Source organism: Bos grunniens, chromosome 6, assembly GCF_055505025.1.
Source record: "Bos grunniens cultivar Pamir isolate PY7600 chromosome 6, Bosgru_T2T1.0, whole genome shotgun sequence".
NCBI lineage: Eukaryota > Metazoa > Chordata > Mammalia > Artiodactyla > Bovidae > Bos > Bos grunniens.
In genome coordinates this window covers 4,369,575-4,393,896 of record NC_141170.1, presented here as the reverse complement: position 1 = coordinate 4,393,896, position 24,322 = coordinate 4,369,575, and the positions used below count along the sequence as shown (strand labels likewise).

The window sequence follows — 24,322 nt, the reverse complement described above, 5'->3', positions numbered from 1 at the left end:
GTCAGTGTGAGTGCGCTGGGGGCACAGAGGAGGGACTTTGCGGAAAGGGACTCCATCAGCCCAGAGGCTCCAGAGGAGCACGCTTGCAGCTGACTAGTGTTTGCTGAATGGGGACAGAGTGAGCACCCACTCGTGTGCCCCTGGAGAGTCACGCCCCTTCTCGGTCAGGACCTCGCTCCCCGGGGGCCACCACTGTTCCGACTTCTGTCACCATAGATGTGTTCCGCTCGTTTTGAACTTTAGATGTGTGGTGTCACACGGCGTATTCTCCGGTGTCTGGCTTTCTTTGCTCGGTTTTGTCGGCGGCTCGCCCAGGTGGTTCCTGTGCGGCAGCAGTATCCATTCTCTCGTTTGGGGGGTGTTCAGGTGTGCAGATAGACCCACCCCTTTGCGTTCTGCCGTGGGTGGGTGTTCGCTTGTTCCGCTCGTGACCACCGGGAAGAACGCTGGTCGTAGTGTCTCTCTATGCGTGTAACCCTCAGGTGGACTCGCTGGATCTGCTTTCGTGGACACGGCTGGGTGGTCTTCCGGGGCGGCTGTCCCAGAACGTGCTCGGACTGGCGTGTGCACACGGCTCCCTCCTCTCCCAGACTTGGTGGTGTCGGTTTCCTGGCTTCTTTCCGCTTTTTGCCGTTCTGGTGATGGGATAGGGGTATTTAGCTTTCCTTTACATTTCTCTGATGACTCATGATTCGATTCACTTTTTCATATCTTGCTGATTGAGAATCTCCCTTTGTGGCTTGCCTGTTGAGGTGTGTCTTGACTGGTTTGTAGGCGTAATGTCTGTATTCAGAAGGAGAGTCCTTTGTGAGAGGTGTGTGTTGCAACATCTTCTGGTGGTGGTGGTTTAGTCACTAAGTCGTGTCCAACTCTTGTGACCCCACGGACTGTAGCCTGCCCGGCTCCTCTGTCCATGGGATTCTCCAGGCAAGAATACTGGAGTGGGCTGCCATTTCCTTCTCCAGCGGGTTGTCCCGGCGCAGGATTTGAACCTGGGTCTCCTGCATTGCAGGCAGATTCTTTACCGACTGAGCCGCGAGGGAAGCCCGTATCTTCTACACTATGGCTTACCTTCTTATTCTCTTAATATTTTAAAAGTTTGGTTTATTAAACTAACAAAAGTTCTTCATGGTGATGAATTCTGCTTAATAGAAGTTTTCTTTTTATGCTTAGTGCCCTTTGTGTCCTGTTTAAGAAAGTCTGAGTTATCTTCTGGGCTGCCCAGGTGGTGCTAGTGGTAGAGAGCCTGCTCGTCAATGCAGGAGACCTGAGAGACACAGGTTCGGTCCTTGGGCCGAGCACGACAGCAGCGACCTAGCATGCGTGCACGTTCTCTTTTAGAGACTTTGTCTTGCCTTTACCAACTAGAGCCGTAGTCCATCAGAATTAATGTTCTGTTAGAGTGAGAGGTAGTGAGCGGGTTGTAGAGATCACCCATCCCACTGAACCTTTGAAAGAAGTCAGGTGAGTGTGTGTCCGTCATCTGTTTGTTCTCTCACTTGTCTCCTCTTAATTACTATTACCCTGTCATAGCTTTTGACATCTGTAGAGGAAGCCCTCCTGCTTCGTTCTTCTTTAACATTGTTTTGGTTATTCTAGGTCATTTTCATTTCCCTGTAAATTTTAAAGGTCAGTTTGGCGATTACCACAGAAATCTGCTCTGATTTTGTTTGGGATTACATTGAATCTGTTGGTTACTTTTTACTATAGAAGACTTGTACAGTAGAAGACTTCTAATCTATAGTAGAAGACTTCTGATCTCTGAATATGTTATGTCCTTTCATTTATTTAGTTTTTAAAAATTTTTTTCACAGTATTTTATAATTCTTTATGTACAGGTTTTGTGTTTCATTAAATTTATTCCAAGATACTTGTTATTTTTGATGGTTTTCAAAATGCCGTTTTATAAGCGTTAGTTGGAAACGGAGTTAAGTTTTGTCTGTAGACCTTGACTCCCAGAATCTTGCTCAGTTCAGTTCTTACAGTTTATCTGTGGTTTCTTTTGACTTTTCTCTGTAGAATACCATGCTGTCTGTGGATGGGGTTTGTTTCTTTCCAATTCTTACACTTTGTATGTACTTTTCTTAAGTTATTGCGTGACCAGGGTCTCCGATGCAGGTTAGATTGAAGTAGTGCTGGCAGAGAGCCTTGTGTGGCGCCGGCCTCGGGGAAAGCTTTCTCTGTTTCCCACTAAGTGTGATTTTTGCAATAAGATGTGTTTTACTAGATGCCTTACTTTATAGTAAGAAGCACTTTTTAAAAATCAGATTAAGGATTCTGATAAAAATCGTTTGCTTTTATTCATAGTTGTACGATTTAAAAAGTCATGAGTGTGTTGCATTTATCAAATGCTTTTTTCCACATCTATTGATGATGCGTTTTCACCTTTATTTTCTGTATGTGGTGAATAACATTTTTCTAATGTTAAGTAAACTAACTTGGCTTCCTTAGAATCATCTCAACTGTTCTTGATAGATCATCCTTTATATCTGTCGTTGGATTTGATTTGCTAATATATACATTTGAAATTTTTTCTGCCTCTGTTCATAAGAGTATAGCCTGTAATTTTTCTTTCTTACAATATTCTCTGTCCAGTTTCGGTGTGAAGATTATGTTGACCTTATAAAATCGGTTGAGGAATGTTCTTGTTTCTGTTTTCTCAAAGACTTTCTGTAAGATTTTCCCCTGGTGGTTAAATGAACTGACCAGTGTGTTAAAACTCAGAGACCTGCACACCAAAAAGTCTGCTCTATTATATATGAATTTTTAAAAATAATAAAAAGGCTTTGTGGGAATTTAACATGTATACACGTACATACTAACCCATGTCAGATAACCCTCCCAGGGTCGTCAGAAAGTCCTGTTTTTTTTGGTGAATCAGACGTATAAATGCATCAGTTGAGTGACCTAATAAATTTGCTGTGGTCGGGGGGCGGTCTAAAAGGTTTGTTCTCTGAAAGAGTTTGTGAAGGTTTCTTCCTTAAATGTTTAGAAGGATTCACCAGTGAGACCATCTGGACCTGAGTTTTCTCTGTGAGTTTTAAAATTATGGATATTTCTGGAAGCATTTTTTTTTGCTGAGGTATAATTATAAAACATGAATACTGCAGGTTGAGGAAGAACTTGGAAGGACTACAGGAACATGAGTGTTCTGGAGCGTAGAAAGCACAGTGGCTCCCGAGAAGGAGACTGCAGATGAAGCCGGGAAAGCAGGCTGTTGCTGGGGGGCTTTGACTAATCTCTTCCAGTGGCTTTGTGAGGAGTCTCTTCAAGTGAACTCTTTGTGAATCTCCTATAGTGGCTTTGTGGATTCTTAGAGTGAATCTCTTATATTCACTTTGTGAATGACTGCTCTGTTCTCACCCTGAGCTACAGATGGAAAAACGTCAGTTTGATTCCTCGGGTAGTGAGGGATTTGACCAGAACTGCTAAGTAGGAGAGCAGGAATTTTTTGAAGTGTGTAAGTGTAGTCAGAACAGTGCTTCTCAAACCTTAGCCGCATCCGAGCCACCTGGAGGGCCTGTGAAACAGAGCTCGCTGGGCCGCGCGTGAGTTTCTGACCCAGTAGGTCTGGATGGGGTCAAGATTTGTATTTCTCGCCAGCTCCCAGGTAGGTGACGCTGCCCCTGGTCCAGACCCCCGCTCTGGGGTCCCCGGCTTTGTAGAGTGTGTTCGTTAGCATCCGCTGCACTGGGGTGGGAGTCGTGTCCGTCTGGGACAGGCGTGTGCTCGGGGCCACGCTGTACCCTCTTACCGCCCATGCTTGGCTGTCTTTTCTTTTTAGTTGCAAAGGTTTGATTTTTAAAAAAAATAAAGTGGCAGTATAGTAGTTTGTAACATAAAGTAACTTTTTCCTCTGTTCCTCACCAGCTCCTCTTGCCAGAGATGTCCGCCTGCTGTCTCCAGTCAGATGTCTTTTGTGTAATTTCAGACATACAGACATGTGCCAGATAGGCATGGACGATGGGGCTGCTTAGTAGCAAGTGAGCCCTAGCTGGGCGCGTGGGCTGATTGTTGACAAATGATTGAATGATGCCTGCCCCAAGGGCCAGCCAACCCATGGTATCTTGTGGCTTTAGAATAGATCAGTTCTATAGACTGGACGTTGTTAATTAGATCTTGTCCCTTAAAAAAGCTTTAGCACTATTTGAAGTCATGGAGGGACAGTCCCCTAGTGACGGTTCTAAGGCAAGTGTTTGGACAGAGATTGAGTGACCATGTTTGTGACTCACCAGAAAACCTGGTTGCTTTTGCACAGAGTGCAGTGTCTGCCCAGAGGAGGTGCTCAGTTGTTTCAGATGCCCTTCGCCTGCCTTCTTAGTCTGCAGCACCCGTGGGTTTTGGGGTCAGGTGAGCCTGTCCTGCTGTGCTGTGGCTCTGGGTCTCTGCCGGGTGCTGAGCTGCATGAGTGGGTCTGTGTGGGGCCCTGGAAGCCTGGTCGATCAGCCTTCCTCCCAGACTGCCCACACCCAGCCTCCTGGGGACTGACTAGGAGTCAGAGCCCCGCACACCCCCACCGCCTGGCCTTTCCAGCCGGGCTGCTCTGCCCAGCCTTCCTTAGCCTTCCAGACTGCGTGGAGCGGGCTCGGAAGGGCGCCCATGGTGCTGCTTGGGACTGCGGCTTGGGCCGGGCAGGAATGTTCCTGGGGGAGGCGCGTGCTCCTGTGGCTGCCTCAGAGCCAGGCGCTTCCCGGAGGTGTGATGGCTGTCTCCCCTGCGTTGCTGTTGATGGACAGGTTGGTGGTTGTGGTCTTGCCTTTCTTGCTTCGGTAATTGCAGACTTAACTGGAGCACGGTTCCTCCCATGTTAGATAGCTTTTAACGTGGTTTAGCTCCCCTCCTCCAAGCCTGCGTGGGGCAGACTTGTTTCCTCGGCTGTTCCTCAGTTTAACATGGGGGTGATCAGCGGGGGTCTGCTGTGTGTACCAGGAGCTCGAGGGCCCCATTTTATATCCGTGCTCATGTCCGCCGCCCCCACCCCTCACCCCGAGGGTTAGCATTGCTTTTAGTGGATTAAAGGTTTAGCGTCAGCTGCTGCTTGGGTAACATTTTTGAAAAAGGAGAGGGACTCCTGGGTACTTTTAACTGTGTGTGGAACTAGGAATTTGGGCCACAATGCTTGTGGCCATAAGACCTCGGTGTCTCCCTTACTTCCTTTTTCCCACGAGGTAGGTAGAATCTGATCACACGGGAGGTTTGCTCTGCAGACTGCGGCTTTCCCTTGGTGTCTCGCTGACGGTCGAAGTGGGCCAGCCTCTTCCCCTTGTGCTTTCAGAGCAGAGCCAGGCCCGGTGTGCGTCTGTGCAGCTGCGGAGCGTGTCAGTCGTGGAGGGGTGGGAATCTGGAAGAAACACACGGGAGGTGGACTTCCGAGGAGTCCGTGGAGCTTCTCCCCTTCTCTGCCGCTGATGGGTGTCAGGGTTTAGATGTCTCTCGAGTGAATTTTTGACCTCACTGAGCCTGTGTGAGCTTATGCTGTCTGTATCGTAGTAACTATAGCACCGTTCCTGTAGCGTTGTTTCACACATGAAGCACAGGAGAAGTGCCTGCTGCCGGAGCCTGACAGGTGGTCTGTGACTCAGGAGACGCTGAAGGAGATACCCAGCTGGGCCAGCCAGTCCTCGGGGGAGCCAAACACTGTTTCTGCTGGTTTCCGGTTGCTGTGGGATCAGAAGTCGCCAGCAGTTTGTCACTGAGACAGGAGCAAGAGAGCGGGAAGCCCCAAGTAATTACTGAATCACAGCCAGGAGTTCAAATGTACGGCCTCTCAAAGGAGGAAGACATCGGAGGTCTATTTCTCAAGACTCTGAGAAACCCTGGGGAGCGTGGGTGGCTTGTGGAACCTGCTCCACCGGGTCGGCGAGGACTGTCCTCCCGTCCCAGCCCTCCTCCGCCCTCCGGGACAGCCTCATTCCGTCTCTCCCTGGGCAGGACTCCTCGCCCTCTCCCAGTCCTGGCTGCTTTGGTTTTAAATGGACAGGAGTAACTCTCCGATAATCTTTATGAAAATTCCCTGTAAAAGCACACGTTTGATGAGTTTGAGTCTTTTCCTGCAGGCCGGGAACCGTTCTAGACACTGGAGGCACCACAGCAAATGGAAGAGGCTGTGTTCGTGCCCACGGACTCTGCCTGCTGGTGGCGAAGACAAACACAGCCGCAGTGATAGCATCTAGGAATGTATCCGTGTGCCCGTGTGTGGCTCAGCTCACACATGGCGCGTTGACACCCGCGAGGCCAGGGACCCAGGTTGAACGCCTCGCAGGCCTCTTGTCAGCGAGCATTCTTACTTGCTCCTTGAATCGCCTTCTTTTGGCTTCAGTAACTCGGGAAAGTTAACTTGGGGGCGGAGGTGAAGGTAACAGCCTCAGCCTCACCACCTGTGAAGACAGCCTCTCAACTTTTGTGTCGGCCCTTGGCTCTGTAATCACTCAGCTAAAAGCAGAGACGTGGGATGCTGGACTGTGCCGGAGTTTGGTGACCTGTGAGCTCTAGTGGCTGCTGCGTCCCTCGTCCCAGGGTTCAGAAGCATATAAAACTGGGTTTATGACATGTTATAAACCTGACATCAGGACCTCTCCAGTTCCAGTTCAGTCGCTCAGTCGTGTCCGACTTTGCGACCCCATGAACTGCAACACGCCAGGCCTCCCTGTCCATCACCAGCTCCCAGAGTCCACCCAAACCTATGTCCATTGAGTCGGTGATGCCATCCAGCCATCTCATCCTCTGTCGTCCCCTTCTCCTCCTGCCCTCAATCTTTCCCAGCATCAGGGTCTTTTCAAATGAGTCAGGATGACTTTGTGTACCTAATTAGTATTTTTTTTCCCTTGAAGAGCATGCCCCAAAGTGTGTGACCTTCGAGGCTCCCCAGACGTAGCTCTGCCCTTGCAGACGGGCAGCGGGAGGAGGGTGAGGGGTGAGGCACTGGGGGCGCCCGGCCCGCAGCCCAGCCAGAGGCCCCGCTCAGCTTGGGCTCACGCTCGCGCGGGAGCCAGGCCCGGTGCGGCCTGCTCCTTAGTCTTTCTGTCTCCACCTTTTCATCTTTCTCGTTCCTCCCTACCCCACGCCCTTGCAGCTTTTTGGCTCTCCGGTGGGAAAAGCATGGGGATGGGCCCAGAATGTGCCTGCTGCGCATGTCCCTCCCAGACTCCCTAACCGTCCCCTCCTCCCGGCAGCCATAAGCTCGTCCCCCGAGGCTGGGCGCGCCATTACTGTCAACGCGACTCGGTCGTTGGTGTTCTGTATCTTGTCCTCTGAGTCGTGCCTATTGAGACAAGAATAGATATTTTGCCAGCCATGGGTAAATGCCGGGGGAGACCCCGGCTCCCTTTTCTTGCCTTTGGCTTTCTTGCCCCTCAGGCTCTGAGGATGACGCTCTTCCCTTGTAGCTGGATGTGGCTCACCTGTTACAGACTCTAAGGTGTGTTTCCTGAGGCTCTTCAGCTTTATTGGAAAGTGGATCTGACGTGCGTCAGCCATAGGCCTCTGGTGGGGCCTGCGCCCCCTGGGTCACCTTCCCTCAGCCGCCGGCTTTGACACCTGCCTCTGGGTGCAGAGCGCTGGCTTGGAGAGGTGGGTGGAGCCAGGGGACCGTGGCTGCCTTCTTGGTTCCCCGTGGACTTTCTGGGGCCCCATGCATGTGCAGGTCCTGTGTGCAGCCCGTGAGGCTCAGCACCTCCCCGTGAGGCCGACCCTCCTGGCTCCCTGTCAGGAGCACTTTGAGGGTCGGGGGTTTAGTCAGCAAGTCGTGTCTGACCCTTGTGACCCCATGCCAGGCTCCGCTGTGCATGGGATTTCCCAGACAAGCATACTGCAGTGGGTAGCCATTTCCTTCTCCACGGGATCTTCCTGACCCAGGGATCGAACCTGGGTCCCCTGCCTTGCAGGCAGACTCTACCATCTGAGCGGGTGGAGGGAACATCGAGTGTGCAAGTGCCATGAGCTCAGGGGAGCCGTGGAAGGGGTCGGGGCGGGGGCTGGTGGGTCCACCTGCGCTTTCCAGAGAGGGCCCTGGGCTCTGGGAGGCATGGCCGGTGGAGTTTGGCAGGGGCCCAGGGCTCGCGGGTCTTGGAGCTGCGCCTGAGGGACTGCTGAGGCACAGGTGGGGTGACCAGCCCTGGAGGCCCCAGGGTGGAGGGGCAGTGGGGCAAGACCAGAGTTGAGGAGGAGAGCCTGGTGGTCTCTGAGCACGGAGGGCTGCCTCTCCCTGCCGCGCTGCGGTGGAGGCCCGCAGCCTGGGGGGTGTGGAGCGGCACCACCCCCCGCCTCTGGGGGTGCTTCTGGGGCAGCGCTGCCGAGGCCCCCACGCTGCAGCCAGCCTCAGGGCAGGCGAGTCCTCTGTCTCCCCAGGGTCTCCTAGGGTCTTCAGGTGCGTCCCTGCGGCCACCACGCCCGCAGCCCTCACCCGCCAGCCTTGAGGGAGGGGCTTGGCAGGAGTTAGGTTGTGCCCACCACGTGTGTGTGTCAGACTGTGTGTGTTGGGTATGTTGGGTGTGTGCGTATGTGTGTCATGTGTGTGTGTGGTGTGTTGGGTGTCTATGTGGTGTGTTGGGTGTGTTGAGTGTGTGTGGTGTGAGTGTGTGTGGTGTGTTAAGTGTGTGTGTGGTGTGTTGACTGTATGGTGTGTGTGTGAATGGGTGTGTGTGTGGTGTGTTGAGTGTGTGTGTGTGTGTGTTCAGGGGGCCATGCTGGTGTGCCTGCGTGTGCGGATAGGCAGCGCGGGACTTGTTGTCCAGAGTCCTGGGAGGCTGTGGACGGTCTTGTTACAGAAGCCCGTCGTCGTGCCCGCGGACTGGAGACGGCGCAGCCCTGGTTCCCTATCAGCCCTGGTGGCGTCGTTCCCTTCAGTGTAGGGGCGTGTCCCCTCCGTTCCCGTGCTGTTTCTGCTCTGCAGTCAGAGACTGCAGGGAGGCCAGCAGCGGAGGTCCCGGTGCTGCCGGTGGAGGACGCGCTCGTTTCCCTGCAGCGGAGCTTCCACCCTCCCACCCAGGGCCCTCCTCTGGGGCGGCCGGTCCTCCTCGCCGCCTCGAGCCCTCATCACCCCTGCTGGTGGCCTCCCTTGGGAGGCGAGTTGGGTGTCCTGCTCGGCCACCCCTCCCCGGACTGCTAGCCCCTCCTTCTAGGAGCCCCTGGGGACCCTCCCCCGCTCAGATGTTTCCTCTGTCTCATCTGAGCTCTGATTTGTCCAGATTGTCTCTGTTGCCTTGAGCCTGTGTGGATGCCCGTCTGTGGGCCCCACCCTTGGAGGTGGCTGGCTCCCCCTGGCCTTGGGTGGGCCCCAGCCTGCCCCCTCCTCTCATGTACTTGTCCCCCTGAGGACACACGCGGTGGAAAGACCACTGCCTTCTCCAGCAGCACGCGTGCGCTCTCAGCCTCTGGGACCCAGGCTTGGGCTACACTATGGTCACAGAACTTGCGTGGGGACACCCCCAGGGATCCAGACACCTCTTCCCTCTGGGCCCTGTTGGACTGGCAGGAGCAGCCCCGTGTGTGGGCGTCCCCAAGGGCGTCTCTGAGCCCCACACTAGGACCGCAGCACAGGGCTGAAGGCACAGGTCGGCCTGGGGGCTCGCCCTGCCCCCGGCCCCCAGAGTGGGTCCTGTGATGGGCAGAGGTGCGCCCTTGGCTCCACCTGGCTCCTGGGCCCAGCAACCAGCTCCACGCCAGTCTCCCCGTGACCGTGACCTGAAAGGGGAGCAGGGGGCGGGAAGCCTTTGCTGGCTGGGCTCCCTGCTCCCCGCGCTGGCGCCGGAGCTGCAGGTGACACGCAGCTGAAGCTCGCAGGGAGTCCTTTCTGCTCGGAGCTCCTGGGTACTTGTGGTGACCTCAGCATCACAAAAAATAATACATCCAAAGATACTGTTACAGACCCTTCAAAAATCATGGCCTGTAATGTATAGCTTAAGCTCTTAGGCTAAAAATAATTATACAACGCTGATTTTTTGGTTTTTTTGGCCTTACCGGGTGGCATGTGGAATCTTTGTTCCCCAACCAGGGATGGAACCCATGCCCCTGCTCTGAAAGTGCAGAGTCATGACCTCTGGACCGCCAGGGAAGTGCCCCACCATTCTGAGTTTTGATAAACTTTATCTGCACTCTGTTTGTGTGACATGGTGTAGCCTTAGCAGTGGACAGAGAAACCACGGTTTCTGTTGCTCTTGGTTCACTTCCTGTCAGTCATCTTCAGTGAACGGCACCGCGGTTGACACCCAGCCTCCCGGATCACAAAGCCCACAGTTCTTCTGTGTTTCCCCGTGCCCAGTCGCCTCTGAGTGCTTCTCTGCTGTTAGCCCTCCACACCCTTAGCGACTCCCGTCCCTGCAATCTGGTCAGGGTCCTCGGGAAGGCGGGCCTCTCATCCCTGGCCCTCTCCTTTCCAGGTGCCTTTGATTTCCTCACCTTTGTCCCTTGGCACCCAGTTCTCTTCCCCAGAGGCACCTCCTCTCTTTAGCAAAACGTAAGCCCTTAGAACCCAAACTCTGGATGCCCAGATTCTTAGAACCCTTCTGGGTGCCAAAGGATTCGGTGTGGTTTTAACACATCAAACAGGTTGGGCCTGGAGACACCTCAAACTTCATTTCTTACAAATGTAAATAGACGTTGCCTTGGGGATATGATACCAACTTCTGAATAGGTTCCATTATAAACCACAAGAGAAAAGCAAGGAAGAATACAAAGAACCTTTTTTGAAAGTTTTTGTAACATTTGGGGGATATAATTTTAAATTTATAGAGACTTTGCAAGAAAAATATAAGGAACTTCCATATATCCTTTATTCAAATTCACTAGCTGTTTACATTCCATTCCTTTTGTTTTATTCACTCTGTGAACAAGGCATCTATTCTACATAAGCATATGAGAATTTTGGGGAAGCATTAGAAGAGGCAATTGGAGATATCCCCCTTTGTTCGATCAATCGTATCGACTCTTTACGACCCCATGGACTGCAGCACGCCAGGCTTCCCTGTCCTTCACTATCTCCTGGAGCTTGCTCAAACTCATGTCTATCGAGTTGGTGATGCCATCCAACCATCTCATCCTCTGTTGTCCCCTTCTCCTCCTGCCTTCAATCTTTTTCAGCATCAGGGTCTTTTCCAATGAGTCAGTTCTTCGTATCAGTTGGACAGAGTATTGGAGCATCAGCTTCAACATCAATCCTTCCAAGGAATAATCAGGACTGATTTCCTTTAGGATGGACTGGTTGGATCTCCTTGCAGTCCAAGGGACTCTCAAGAGTCTTCTCCAACACCACAGTTCAAAAACATCAATTCTTCGGCCCTCAGCCTTCTTTATGATCCAACTCTCACATCCACATGACTACTGGAAAAACCATTGCTTTGACTGTTGGACCTTTGTCGGCAATATCTCTGCTTTTTAATATGCTGTTTAGGTTTGTCATAGCTTTTCTTCTAAGGAGCAAGCGTCTTTTTAATTTCATGGCTGCAGTCACCGTCTGCAGTGATTTTGGAGCCCAAGAAAATAAAGTCAGTCACTGCTTCCACTGTTTCCCCATCTATTTGCCAGGAAGTGATGGGACCAGATGCCATGATCTCGTTTTTTTTGAATGATGACTTTTAAGCCAGCTTTTTCATTCACCTTTCACGTTCATCAAAAGGCTCTTTAGTTCTTCTTCACTTTCTTCCATAAGAGTGGTGTCATCCGCATATCTGAGGTTATTGAGATTTTTCCCAGCAATCTTGATTCCAGCTTGTGCTTCATCCAGCCCAGCATTTTGCATGATGTACTCTGCATACAAGTTAAATAAGCAGGGTGACAATATACAGCCTTGTTGTATTTCATTCCTAATTTTGAACCAGTTCATTGTTCCATGTAAGATTGTAAATATTGCTTCTTGACCTGCATACAGGTTTCTCAGGAGTCAGGTAAGGTGGTCTGGTATTCCCATCTCTTTAAGAATTTTCTACAGTTTGCTGTGATCCACAGTCAAAGGCTTTAGCATAGTCAATGAAGCAGATGTTTTTCTCAAATTCTCTTGCTTTCTATATGATCCAATGGAAAGTATACCAGAAGGGCACTCTCTTCCGTAACCATAGCAGAGTTAGCAAGACCAGGAAATGTAACATCACCCCAGGGCTGTTGTGCTCTGTCATCCGTGTTCACGTTGCATCAGCTGTCCCGGCAGTCTTCTTTATACCGTTTTTGGCCCATGGTCCAGGATGTGGTACAGGATCCACCTGTTGCTGCTGTTGTTCAGTCGCTGAGTTGTGTCTGACTCTCTGCGACCCCATGGACTGCGGCACTCCAGGCCTCCCTGTCCTCATTGTCTCCTGGAGTTTGCTCACACTCAGGTTCATTGAGTCAGTGACGCCACCCAGCCATCTCATCCTCTGTCGCCTCCTTCTCCTCCTGCCTTTAATTGTCAGGTCTCTCTGTGTGTGCTGTGCTGAGTCACCTCAAGTCCTGTCAGATTCTTTGCAACCATATAGACTGTAGCCCACCAGGCTCCTCTGTCCATAGGATACTCGAGGCAAGAATACCGGCATGGGTTGCCATGCCCTCCTCCAGGGGATCTTCCTAACCCAGGGACAGCACCCACGTCTCTCACGTTTCCTGCACTGGCAGGTGGCTCTTTACCACTAGCGCCACCTGGGAAGCGCCCAGGTCTCTAGCCTCCTTTTAAGCTGGAACAGTTCTTCAGTCTTTGTCAGCTGAGGAAGATGCACCACGTAAAAGCTGAGAATTCTGTTTTATTAGGTGGCCTTCCTGAGGACTATAGCCTGGGAAGGCAGCCTCTCTGATAGCTCTGATGGACTGTTGCAGAGAGATAAGCAAGGAACCTGGGTATAGAGGAGTTTTTGCTGAAGAAAACAAAAACAAAAAACCATGTAGTGAAACATCGAAACATTACTGCTAATCACAAAAACAGCCATCTCGTGTTAATGACTGTAGAGCTTTTCTGTGTATGGGAAGATGCAGAAGTCTGGGCTGATTGAAATCACTTCCCTTGAAATACATCATTACTGTATGGGGCCAGTATGCTGGTTTTCTGCATCTTGAACCCCCTCAGGATGGACCGTTAGGGATGGCTACAGTGGCTGATGGCTTGGTGGGAGGCAACATTCTTAGTTTACCAAAGGCAGTGTTTTTTTGTCCACACGGGACCCTGACATTTTCAGAGTCAGATTTATCGTTTCCTTGGCTGTCCCCCTGTTTTGGTGTGTTTGTGTTTCCTCACGGTGATATTCAGGTGATATTCATGCGTTTTTTGCTAACTACAGGCAACCTGGTGTGTTGTTCTCAGCATCAGAGGAGGTGACCTGCGCTGTCCATCCTGACGCTGAGGGTGCCCACTGTGATCGCTTGGCTAGTGAGGTGTCTCCACTGTGAAGTTAATTAATTTTTCTTTGTAATTAACAAGTCATTTGTGGGAGCTACTTTCAGACTGTGTAAAAATCCTTCTCTCCATCCAGCTTCATCTACTGGTTTAGCATCCGTTGACTAATCCATAAGCCCATCAGTCCTTCTCTACTTACTGTTGTCATTGTTTAGCTGCTGAGTCGTGTGTGACTTTTTGCGACCCCGTGGACTGTAGCCCGCCAGCCTCCTCTGTCCATAGGATTTCTCAGGAAAGAATACTTACTTGGGGCATTCTAAGAATTTTCCTTCCACCTTCACTCATGTGTTCATTTTCCTATTTGTATCCATATCCATTTGGGCTCATGGATTTCTTTTTTTATTGGGTGGATTATAATCCTTTGTTCTCATTATGTATTTTGATGATTACATTCCAGATTTAGTCAGCGAGAGCCCTTTCAAGCCGGGTACTGTTTTTGTTAAACCTATCGCAGTATTTCTTTGAGCACCTTCTTTCTGGCACACAAGACGCTTCATGCTCATCTTAAACTTTCCAGTGAGCCCTAGAAACCATTCATTTTCAATGAATGAGCCAATGCAGTACGTTCCAGAACAGTTTATCTGTAGCACCATTTATAACTTATTTGTGTTATTAGGGTTTGTTTACATGTTATTATGAGAGAAGATCATGTGACTGTCTCGTGAGTGGCTTTCTTTTTATGATACATGGAGACTTTATAAACAGATAATATAGATTTACCTTATAGATAATTTAAACTAAGTTAGAGGTTCAGTACAAAAGCAGTTGTCATCCTTTGAGTACTGATCATGTACCTGTCCCTTTAATTCATATAGTGACCCTTGTTAAACATAAGGAAACTGAGTCTCAGAGAGGTTAATGTACAGATCAGAGTTACACAGCTACTGAGTGACTGAGCCAGGGTTTCAGTTCAATTTGGTTCGACTTCAAAGCTCACTTTTTCTGGATATACTTTGTTACGCTGTAATGCATATCCTTACTCTGAATGATACAACTTGTTGTATATATTTTCATTGAATTACAAAAAGCTTACTTGTTGTGGTTCAAGAGCTTTTCACCTGCTTCATAATTCCGTGTCTACGTGAGAATCAAGTCTGCAGAATTAAAGTCTGTGATTCAGCACATTGATCTCTAAGGAAAGTCTGCTTGTTTTCACTAGAGTGATTCAGCGGTCCTGGTGTTTCTGTAAGTGTCCAACAATTCCCTAACTCTTTCATTTTCTTCTTACAGGAATTCGCTTGCTAGAAAACAGAATGCAAGACTTGACAAACAAAGTGACTTGGGATGGAAGTTATTTGGAAAAGTACCACTCGGAGAGAATGCTCAGAAAGATGCAAAGAAGTTACAAAAGGTATACAAGATACAAAGACACAGAAATATGGGGTACAGCATCCATTTATGAGCCTTGCATAAATGACCATCATTGAGGCTTTGCAATTGGAAAGCTTTGTTATAACTTGCATGCTAAGTGCCTGCTATTTAAGTCTGTCTTCAGAACGTGGGTGACTTCAGCTTTTTTCTTACAGCTTGTATGCATGCGCACGTGGGAAAGTTGAGACGGCTGGGCTTTAGAACTTGATTGAATTTAATCAGTTTTTTCCCAATAAGAGTTACAAGTGTGATCAAATTTTTATTAATTGTGTTTGATATTAAATAATTCTCCCTTCCTGATCCCAAGGGCTTTAGCTTTTTCAGTTCAGTTCAGTTCAGTTGCTCAGTCGTGTCCGACTCTCTGCAACCCCATGAACCGCAGCACGCCAGGCCCCCCTGTCCATCACCAACTCCCGGGGTCCACCCAAACCCGTGTCCATCGAGTCAGTGATGCCATCCAGCCATCTCATCCTCTGTCGTCCCCTTCTCCTCCTGCCCCCAATCCCTCCCAGCATCAGGGTCTTTTCCAGTGAGCCAACTCTTCGCATGAGGTAGCCAAAGTATTGAAATTTCAGCTTCAGCATTAGTCCTTCCAGTGAACACCCAGGCTGTTTAGAACTTGATTAAATTTAATCAGTTTTTTTCCAATAAGAGTTACAAATGTGATCACACTTTTTATTGTGTCTGCTATTAAGGAATTCTCCCTTCTTGGGACTTACCCATTCCTGTGCCGCCTGGGAGCAGGGCAGCTGGGGCCTTCGTTACCCAGGCTGCTGTGTGACCCCCTTCCCCTCGCTGGCGGAGGCTGCCCACCTGTCCTGGGGGAGAGGGTGGGGTTCCGGGTCAGACCAAGCCTGTGGTGTCTCACTACTGTGGGCTCCTTTGCCCACTGCGGCGGGGAGGGTGCCAGCCCTGGAGGCAGGTGCTCATCCTTCCAGGGAGAGGGCTCAAGCACAGACTCAGCAAGGCCGGGGGGTGTTTGTGGCCTCAGCTACCCCGACTGTGACCACCTACATCTTCTGGTTGGCCCCAAGCCCCAGCTGTCCTGACAGTGGGGCGTTTGCCCAGTGCCATGACACTGCCAGTAGCCGGCCCCCCTACCCTGCCCAAACCTTGGTTTTTTATCCACTGACACTTGTTCAGTAGACACTTCTCTAAGAGCCAGCCTCGTGCGTGGCCCTGGAGTTAGAGAAATGGCACTGCCCCCAGGCTCCAGAGCACCCCTCTGGTGCACAAATGATTCCAGGGCAGGGTCACCGAGAGGGAGGCAGGGCCGCCATGGGGAACACACACTGGGGTTAAATGAGTCATCATTTGGGTTTCTAGTTCATTTAAAACTCGCCACAACCTCGTGAAGAAATTAGTTACCGTCTTCATTTTACCAAAAGAGCCCTGAGAGCAGACCGAATGAGTGTGCAGCTGGAAAGCAGAGGAACTGGAGTTCAGCCCCAGGCCTGTGGGTGCCAGGGCCTTCGCCGTGGCTCTTCCTCTGCAGGAAGTGGAGGGGGGCAGGTGCCAGGCGGCCCGAGCTCCGGGCTTCATGCAGTGGGAGCCCGGGGAACAGGGGCGGGTGGTCCTCTTGGTGGGACGTGATGGGCTTGGAGCCTGCCCCTAACCTAGAGGCTGTGGGGAGCCCCCCACCAAGGGCTTTACGCATGCAGGGAATGATGAGGCCCCCTGGCAAGTGTGCGGCTCTTGGACTTGTCCGGGTGAAAGAAGGGGGTCTGGCCCAGTGCCCGTGGAAGTCGTGGGACTGCTAAGTCTTGTGGCCCCTCCATGTGTAGACGTGTTAGGTCCGGGGGTGCACTGTGTAGGGCTCTGGCTCAGACCGCAGACTGGCTTTGTACAGATTTCATTGTTTATGTTTTGGCAAATTCATGGTGTTTCAAATGGTGTCTAATGCTCCTTACAGCAGTTGTTGGGACCCAGGAGACTTGCAAAATAAATCAGTGTTGAAATTCATTTTTAGAGACTGTTACATTTTGAATTTGGATCACTTATTGTGTAGATTGTTAAAATAACACACAATTAAAATGTGTATTCACATGCAGAGCTTAGCTCTGCGGTTTCTTAGGAAACTCAGTAGCTAAGCTGTTACAGAATTTTTAAAGAAATCTACGCTCTTCTAAAAAGTTATACTTTTTATATACATTATGCTGCGTAGATTTTCCCATGGCTCTTAATGCCACTTGCATCATGCTTGAATTTCTGTTATCTTTGTCGTACCCCCCTTTTTTAAAGGCGAACGTGGATTATGTTCTTAGAGGGTTTCTGTGAACTGAAGTGACTAGGTCAGCTAATTCTGTAGTAACATGATACTGCAGAGAAGAGGACCATCTGGCTCTGAGCATCAATAATACAGGATGTAACGGTACCTGCATGCCTCATACAGCCCTGCCTCCATCCTGTTTGCTCCAGCTTTGTGTCTGGGCCGCCCATCCCTCACCCTGGGCCCTCCCGCAAGCTGGGAGGAAGCTCCTGGGTGCAGGCTGGAGCTGGCTGCTGTCCAAGGCGTCGGTTCTCCCTGCCTCCCCTCCCCGCTTCAGAGGGCCCGTCCCTGGGGCCTGAGTGTCCAGACTGGTGATCCCAGATGGTGGCAGTAGCTCTAGTTAGGGCTAAAGCATAATTAAGATATTTAGTAGACTTTTAATTCCTTTCCCCTTTCTCTTTGGAAATATTTTGTAGAAGTGGCATCCTGTGGTGATTTAAAAACATGGACTTTGGAGTCAGACTTGCTGGGTTTGGATCCCAGCTCTGCCTCACACATGGGCCTCCCGCTGCGTACCCGACAGCTCCCTCTGGACGTCTGGTAGGCCTTCTCTGATGAACAAGCACCAAAGCTAAACTCTGATTTTCTTTTTTTCTGATCTGTCAGACCTATTCCCTTTGCAGCTTCCCCCGTTTCGGTGGATGACAGCCTTTCTGGTCAGCTTTAGACCTGCTGGGCTTCTCTTCCTGACGCCACCTCCCAGCCTGACAGGTGTTTTGTTTGTGTTTGTGCGCTGTGGGTGAGGCAAATCCGATGTGCAGTCAGGTTTGAGAAGTAGTGACTTGCTGGAAAATTCTGAACCTCTGCTCCAATGAAGTCTCATGGACAAAGTCTTACTAAAGAGGTGTTCCTGGCGTAGGCGGCAGAGGTGGTTGTGGCTGAGTGGTCTCCCAGTTGCTTATGTTTTTGGGAAATGGGGAGTGGATTCCTTTAGATAAGTTAGTCACACTCACTTGGTTATGGGCTTCCTTGGTGGCTCAGATGGTAAAGAATCTGCCTGCAATGTGGGAGACCCGGGTCAGTCTCTGAATTGGGAAGATCCTCTGAAGAAGGGCATGGCACCCTCTCCAATATTCTTGCCTAGAAAATTCCATGGATAGAGGAGCCTGGTGGGCTACAGTCCATGGGGTCACAAAGAGCTGGACATGACTTGTGACTTCCCTGGTGGCTCAGATGGTAAAGCATCTGCTTACAATGTGGGAGACCCGGGTTCAATCCCTGGATCGGGAAGATCTCCTGGAGGAGGAAATGGCAACCCACCACAGTATTCTTGCCTGGAAAATCCTATGGACAGAGGAACCTGGTAGGCTACAGTCCATGGGGTCCCAAAGAGTTGGACACGTCTAAGCGACTTCACTTTCACTTTAGCGACTAACACTTTGACTTGGTTATAGTGATGTGTAGACGATGTATAAGAATATTAGGAAATAAAATAACACTTGGAATCTTACTGTCCCCCACATGATCACTGTTTGCATTTTGGTGTTTTTCCTTTCAATATTTTTCCATGTGCTTTTCTTTTCTTTTTTTTTTTAAAGAAAAGACCATTTGAAAAGTGATAGCGAGTCTTTGTAATTTGAGTACATGTCAGAGGGACTCCGGACTGTGAACACCTGGGATGATGCTTCAGAACAGAGTCTGTGACTTTGTGAGGCCTCATGCTGTGTGCACAGATGTGAGGGACTGGCAGTGTTGTCAGGAAGTGAGGCTGAGCAGCAGGTTTCAGTCCTGGGCGGGCTCTGAGGCAGCCACTGCTTGTGGCGAGGATAGCAGCAGCGGGGCAAGCTTGCAGGCTTCACCGTCCTGGACAGAATTCTGTCAGGCAGCACGAGTACATGTGCTTGGGTTCGTATAACCTGGGATGTCTTCAGTGGCCTTCTGGAATTTCAAGTCAGCTCTTAGATGTTAAAGAGAGAATCCCAGAAGAAGGCAAAACCAGGACAACTTAAAAGTGACATTCATTCTCACCTCTGGGTTCTCAGGAAATCACGAATGATCATAAACTGCAGAAAGGAAAAGCCTTGAGTGCTCGCTCACTGCAGGTAACTGGTGGCTGGCCTACAAGTATATCCTAAAACAATTTAATTTCATTTAAAAAGGAAACCTTTCTTCATTCTTATAATCCCTTATGCATTTGGAAAATGAGTTTGAACCAGTTCACAAAAAAGATCAGGTCTCAGTTAAGGAAAAGAAGAACGAAGCGTACTCTAAAGTGTCTCTCCCAGAGAAGGGAAGCGCACCACTCGGATGTAAACACAGTGCCTGGGGCAGCAGCGTGGGGTTCTGGAAAGGAAGGAGTAGCAGGTGGTTTGGAGAGGAAGACTGGAAGCTCCGCTGAACGGGCCACACTCACCACTCTCTGCGTCCTCTGGTATCCCCAGCTTGACACAGCGTAGTATAAATAAGGGCTGATTGTGTCGCAAATCTTGCGAAAGATATAAACCTACAGATTCGGGGGACCAGGAGGCTCAGTGAGCTCCAGACAGGATGAACTCACAAAGTCAGTGCCCAGACATGTCATAACCATGCTGCTGAAAATGTAGACAAAGAAAAAAATCTTAGAAGCAGCCAGAGAAAGTATATCACTTACTGGGGAGGGGCAGTTTGGATGACTTGCTTTTCCCATTAGAAACTGAGGAGGCCAGCAGGAAGTGAAACATCATCTTTTAAAGCGCTGAAAGGAAAAAACTTTTCGTTGTTGTTCAGTCCCTGAGTCGCATCTGCCTCTTTGTGACCCCATGGCCTGCAGCACGTCAGGCTCCCCTGTCCTTCACCATCTCCCGAAGTCTGCTCAAACTCATGTCCATTGAGTCAGTGATGCTATCTTACCATCTCATCCTCTGACTGCCTCTTCTCCTTTCCCCGCTCGTCTTCATCTTTCCCCACATCTGGGTCTTTCCCCAAGAGTTGGCTCTTTGCATCAGGTGGTCAAAGTATTGGAGCTTCAGCTTTAGCATCAGTCCTTCCAATGAATATTCAGGACTGATTTCCTTTAGGATAGACTGGTTGGATCTCCTTGCAGTCCAATGGCCTCTCAAGACTCTTCTCCAGCACCACAGTCCAAAAGCATCAATTCTTCAGCACTCAGCTTTCTTTATGGTCCAACTCTCACATCCATGCATGACTACTAGAAATACCATAGCTTTGACTGTACGGATCTTTGTTGGCAAAGTGATGTCTTTGCTTTTTAATACTTTAACTCTTTTTAATGTCTAGGTTCGTCATAACTTTCTTTCCAATGAGCAAGTGTGTTTTTTAATTTAATGGCTGTAGTAACCATCCACAGTGATTCTGGAGCCCAAGAAAATAAAATTTGTCACTACCTCCACATTTTCCCTTTCTGTTTGCCATGAAGTGATGGGACCAGATGCCATGATCTTAGTTTTTTGAATGTTGAGTTTTAAACCAGCTTTTTTTCACTTTCCTCTTTCACCCTCATCAGCAGGCTCTGTAGATACTCTTCTCTTTCTGCCATTAAAGTGGTATCATCTGCATATCTGAGGTTTTTGATATTTCTCCTAGCAATCTTAATTCCAGCTTGTGCGTCATCAGTCCTGGCATTTCTCATGATGTACTCTGTATACAAGTTAAATAAGCAGGGTGACAATATAACAGCCTTGTTGTTCTCCTTTCCCAATTTTGAACCAGTCTGTTGTTCCATGTCTGGTTCTAACTGTTGCTTCTTGAACCACATACAGGTTTCTCAGGAGGTAGGTAAGGTGGTCTGGTGTTCCCATCTCTTTAAAAATTTTCCACAGTTTGTTGTGATCCACACAGTCAAAGGCTTTAAAGTAGTCAGTGAAGCAGAAGTAGATGTTTTTCTGGAATTCCCCTCCTTTCTCTGTGATCCAGTGGATGTTGGCAATTTGACTCTGTTCTTCTGCCCTTTCTAAATCCAGCTTGAACATCTGGAAGTTCTTGGTTCAAGTACTGTTGAAGCCTAGCTCTGAGAATTTTGCACATTACTTTGTTACTGTGTGAGATGAGTGCAATTGTGTGGTAGTTTGAGCATTCTTTGGCATTGCCTTTCTTTGGGCTTGAAATGAAAACTGACCTTTTTCAGTCCTGTGGCCGGCCACTGCTGAGTCTTCCAAATTTGCCAGCATATTGAGTGCAGCACTTTCACAGCATCATCTTTTAGGACTTGAAATAGCTCACCTGGAATTCCATCACCTCCACTAGCTTTGTTCGTAGTGATGCTTCCTAAGGCCCACGTGACTTCACGCTAGGATGTCTGACTCTAGGTGAGTGACCACACCATCATTGTTATCCTGGTGATTAAGACCGTTTTTGTACAGTTCTGTGTATTCTTGCCACGTCCTCATATTAATCTCTTCTACCTCTGTTAGGTCCTTACCATTTCTGTCGTTTATTGTGCCCATCCTAGCTTGAAATTTTCCCTTGATATCTTTGATTTCCTTGAAGAGATTTCTATTCTTTCCTATTCTATTGTTTTCCTCTAGTTGTTTGCATTGTTCATTTAAGAAGGCCTTCTTATCTCTCCTTGCTATTCTCTGGAACTTTGCATTCAGTTGGGTGTATCTTTCCCTTTCTCCCTTGCTTTTTACTTTTCTTCTTTCCTTAGCTCTTTGTAAGGCCTCCTCAGACAACCACTTTGCCTTCTTGCATTTCTTTTTCTTTGCGATGATTTTGGTCACTGCCTCCTGTACAGCGTTATGAACCTCCATTCTTAGTTCTTCGGGCACTCTGTCTACCAGATCTAATCCCTTGAATGTATTTGTCACTTCCACTGTATAATCATAAGAGATTTGATTTAGATCATATCTGGATGGCCTAGTGGTTTCCCTACTTTCTTAAATTTAAGCCTGGATTTTGCAACAAGGAGCTAATGATCTGAGCCACAGTCAGCTCCGTGTCTTGTTTTTGCTGACTTGTATAGATCTCCATCTTCAACTGCAAAGAATATAATAATCTGATTTTGGTATTGACCATCTGGTGATGTCCATGTGTAGAGTCTTCTCTTGTGTTGTTGGCAAAGCATGTTTGCTATGACCAGTGTGGTCTCTTGACAAGACTCCATTAGCCTTTGCCCTGCTTCATTTTATACTCCAAGGCCAAATTTGCTTGTTACTCCAGGTATTTCTTGCATTCTAGTCCCCTCTAATGAAAAGAACATCTGTTTTTGGTGTTGTAGGTCTTGTAGGTCTTCATAGAACTGGTCAACTTCAGCTTCTTCAGCATTTGTGGACAGGGCATAGACTTGGATTACTGTGACGTTGAATGGTTTTCCTTGGAAACATATCGAGATCATTCTGTCATTTTTAAGATAGCACCCAAGTTCTGCGTTTCGGACTCTTTTGTTGACTATGATGCTGCTTCATTTCTTCTAAGGGATTCTTGCCCACAGTAGTAGATATAATGGTCATGTGAGTTAAATTCACCCATTCCTGCCCATTTTAGTTCACTGATTCCTAAATTATCATGTCAGTGTTCATTCTTGCCATCTCCTGCTTGACATCCAATTTACCTTGATTCATGAACCTATCATTCCAGGTTCCTATGCAGAATTGTTCTTTACAGCATCGGATTTTACTTTGACCGCCAGGCACATCCACGACTGAGCGTTGATTCCATACTGGCCCAGCTGCCTCATTCTTTCTGGAGCTATCAGTAATGGCCCTCCGTTCTTCCCCAGTAGCATACTGGACACCTTCTGACCTGGGGGGTTGCTTATTTTCCAGTGTCATATCTTTTTGCCTTTTCACACTGTTCATGGGGTTCTCACGGCAAGAATCCTGGAGTGGTTTGCTATTCCCTGCTCCACTGGACCATGTTTTGTCAGAACTGTCCACTGTGACCTGTCCGTCTGGACCTACTTGACATGACTTATGGCTTTATTGAATAATGCAAGTCTTACTTAACTCAAGAAAAGAACTATCAACCCCAAATTCTATATCCAGCAAAAATACCCTTCAGCAGTGGAAGTAAAATAAAGATCTTTTTGGATAAAGGAAAACTGAGGGAATTTGTTGCCAGCAGATCTAAAAAAAATTACTGAAGGAAGTTTTCCAGACAATAGGGACATTATACTAGAAGAGACCTGAAACATTAGGAAGGAAGAGGAACAGAAATGGTAAAAGTCCAGAGGAGCACAACAGACCATTGTTCTCTCAATGAGGTCTTTGAAATATGTTTTGTTGAAAGCAAAAAGTACGTTTTTCTGTGGGGTTTTCAGCGTATGTCGATGTAGTACGTATTACAGCTAGACCATGAAGGGGGAGAGGGTATGATGGTAATGTTTCTACATTCCACTTGAAGCGCTAAAATATTGATTCTAATAAGATCGTGAGAGATATATATTGTAAATTTCAGATCAACCACTAAACTTCACAAAGAGAGCGAAAAATGAAATATTTTAAAATGGAATTCTAAAAAAAAAAGTTCCAGGAAGTGAAATCAAGACAGGCAAGAGGAAATGTAGGAAGGAAAAATAGAACACATAAGATGGACGGCCCAAATTGAAACGTGTCAATAATTTACCTTAATATAAACGGTCTGAGCATACCAATCGTGTGTGACATTGTCAGAGTGGGTTCAGAAACAATGACCCAGCTATATACCGTCTAAAAGACATTCACTCCAAATATGAAACGTGTAGTTACAATTAAAGGGTGCAAAAAGAACACTGCGGTGAAGACACTAGTCAAAATGCAGATGGAGTAACATCAGGAAAAGTAGACTTCAGAGCAAAGAAAGTCACCAGGGACAAGGTGGAATGTTACCAATGAAGACATAATCACGTTGAGTGCATTCTAACAGCAGAGCTGCAAACTGCACGGCACAGAACCTGGCAGACTGAAACAGGTCGGCGCATCCACAGTTACGGCCGAAACGCCAGTGCCCCTCCGAGTAACTGATGGGACTACTGACAGAGGGAACCAGCCCCACTCTGGCCTCCCGTCACCGAGCCAGGCTGCTGGGCTGCTGTTGGAGGAGACTCCACACCCCAGCAGAGCACGACACACCTTTGCAAGCTCACATGGATGGTCACCAAGATAGACCATAACCTGAAAGGATTCAGTTTATACAAAATATCTTCCTGCACCTCAGTAAGGTTACAGGGTCAGAAAGATAAGAAGAACATCTCTCCACACTTGGAAATTAAACACGTAACATGCTTCTAAACCCCTGGAGAAGGAAATGCTAATCTAATCCATTATTGTTGCGTGGAGACTCCCGTGGACAGAAGAGCTTGGTGGGCTACAGTCCATGGAGTCACAAAAGAGTTGATCATGACTGAGCATATGCTTCTAGATAAGTTTTGGGACAATAAGAGAGTCACAAGGAAAATGAGAGAATATTTTGAACTG

At 48.6% G+C, this 24,322-nt stretch overlaps 1 protein-coding gene across 17 annotated transcripts in view; it reads left to right on the top strand.

Annotated features, from left to right (window-relative positions):
- The window catches only part of TBC1D14 (TBC1 domain family member 14), a 109,375-nt gene that overhangs the window by 30,874 nt on the left and 54,179 nt on the right, over positions 1–24,322 (top strand). For 15 of the 17 annotated variants that reach the window (XR_015165116.1, XR_015165115.1, XR_015165117.1 and 12 more), the window contains one exon: positions 14,582–14,702. Coding sequence is in view for 14 of the 17 variants with exons in the window: in XM_086404663.1 (XP_086260789.1) it covers positions 14,582–14,702 (121 nt within the window). In the remaining 3 variants the exon portion in view is untranslated. Of the gene's footprint in view, positions 1–4,330; positions 4,737–14,581; positions 14,703–17,407; positions 17,532–24,322 lie in introns of those variants that run through there. The other 2 variants (XM_086404665.1, XM_086404667.1) reach the window with 2 other exon arrangements.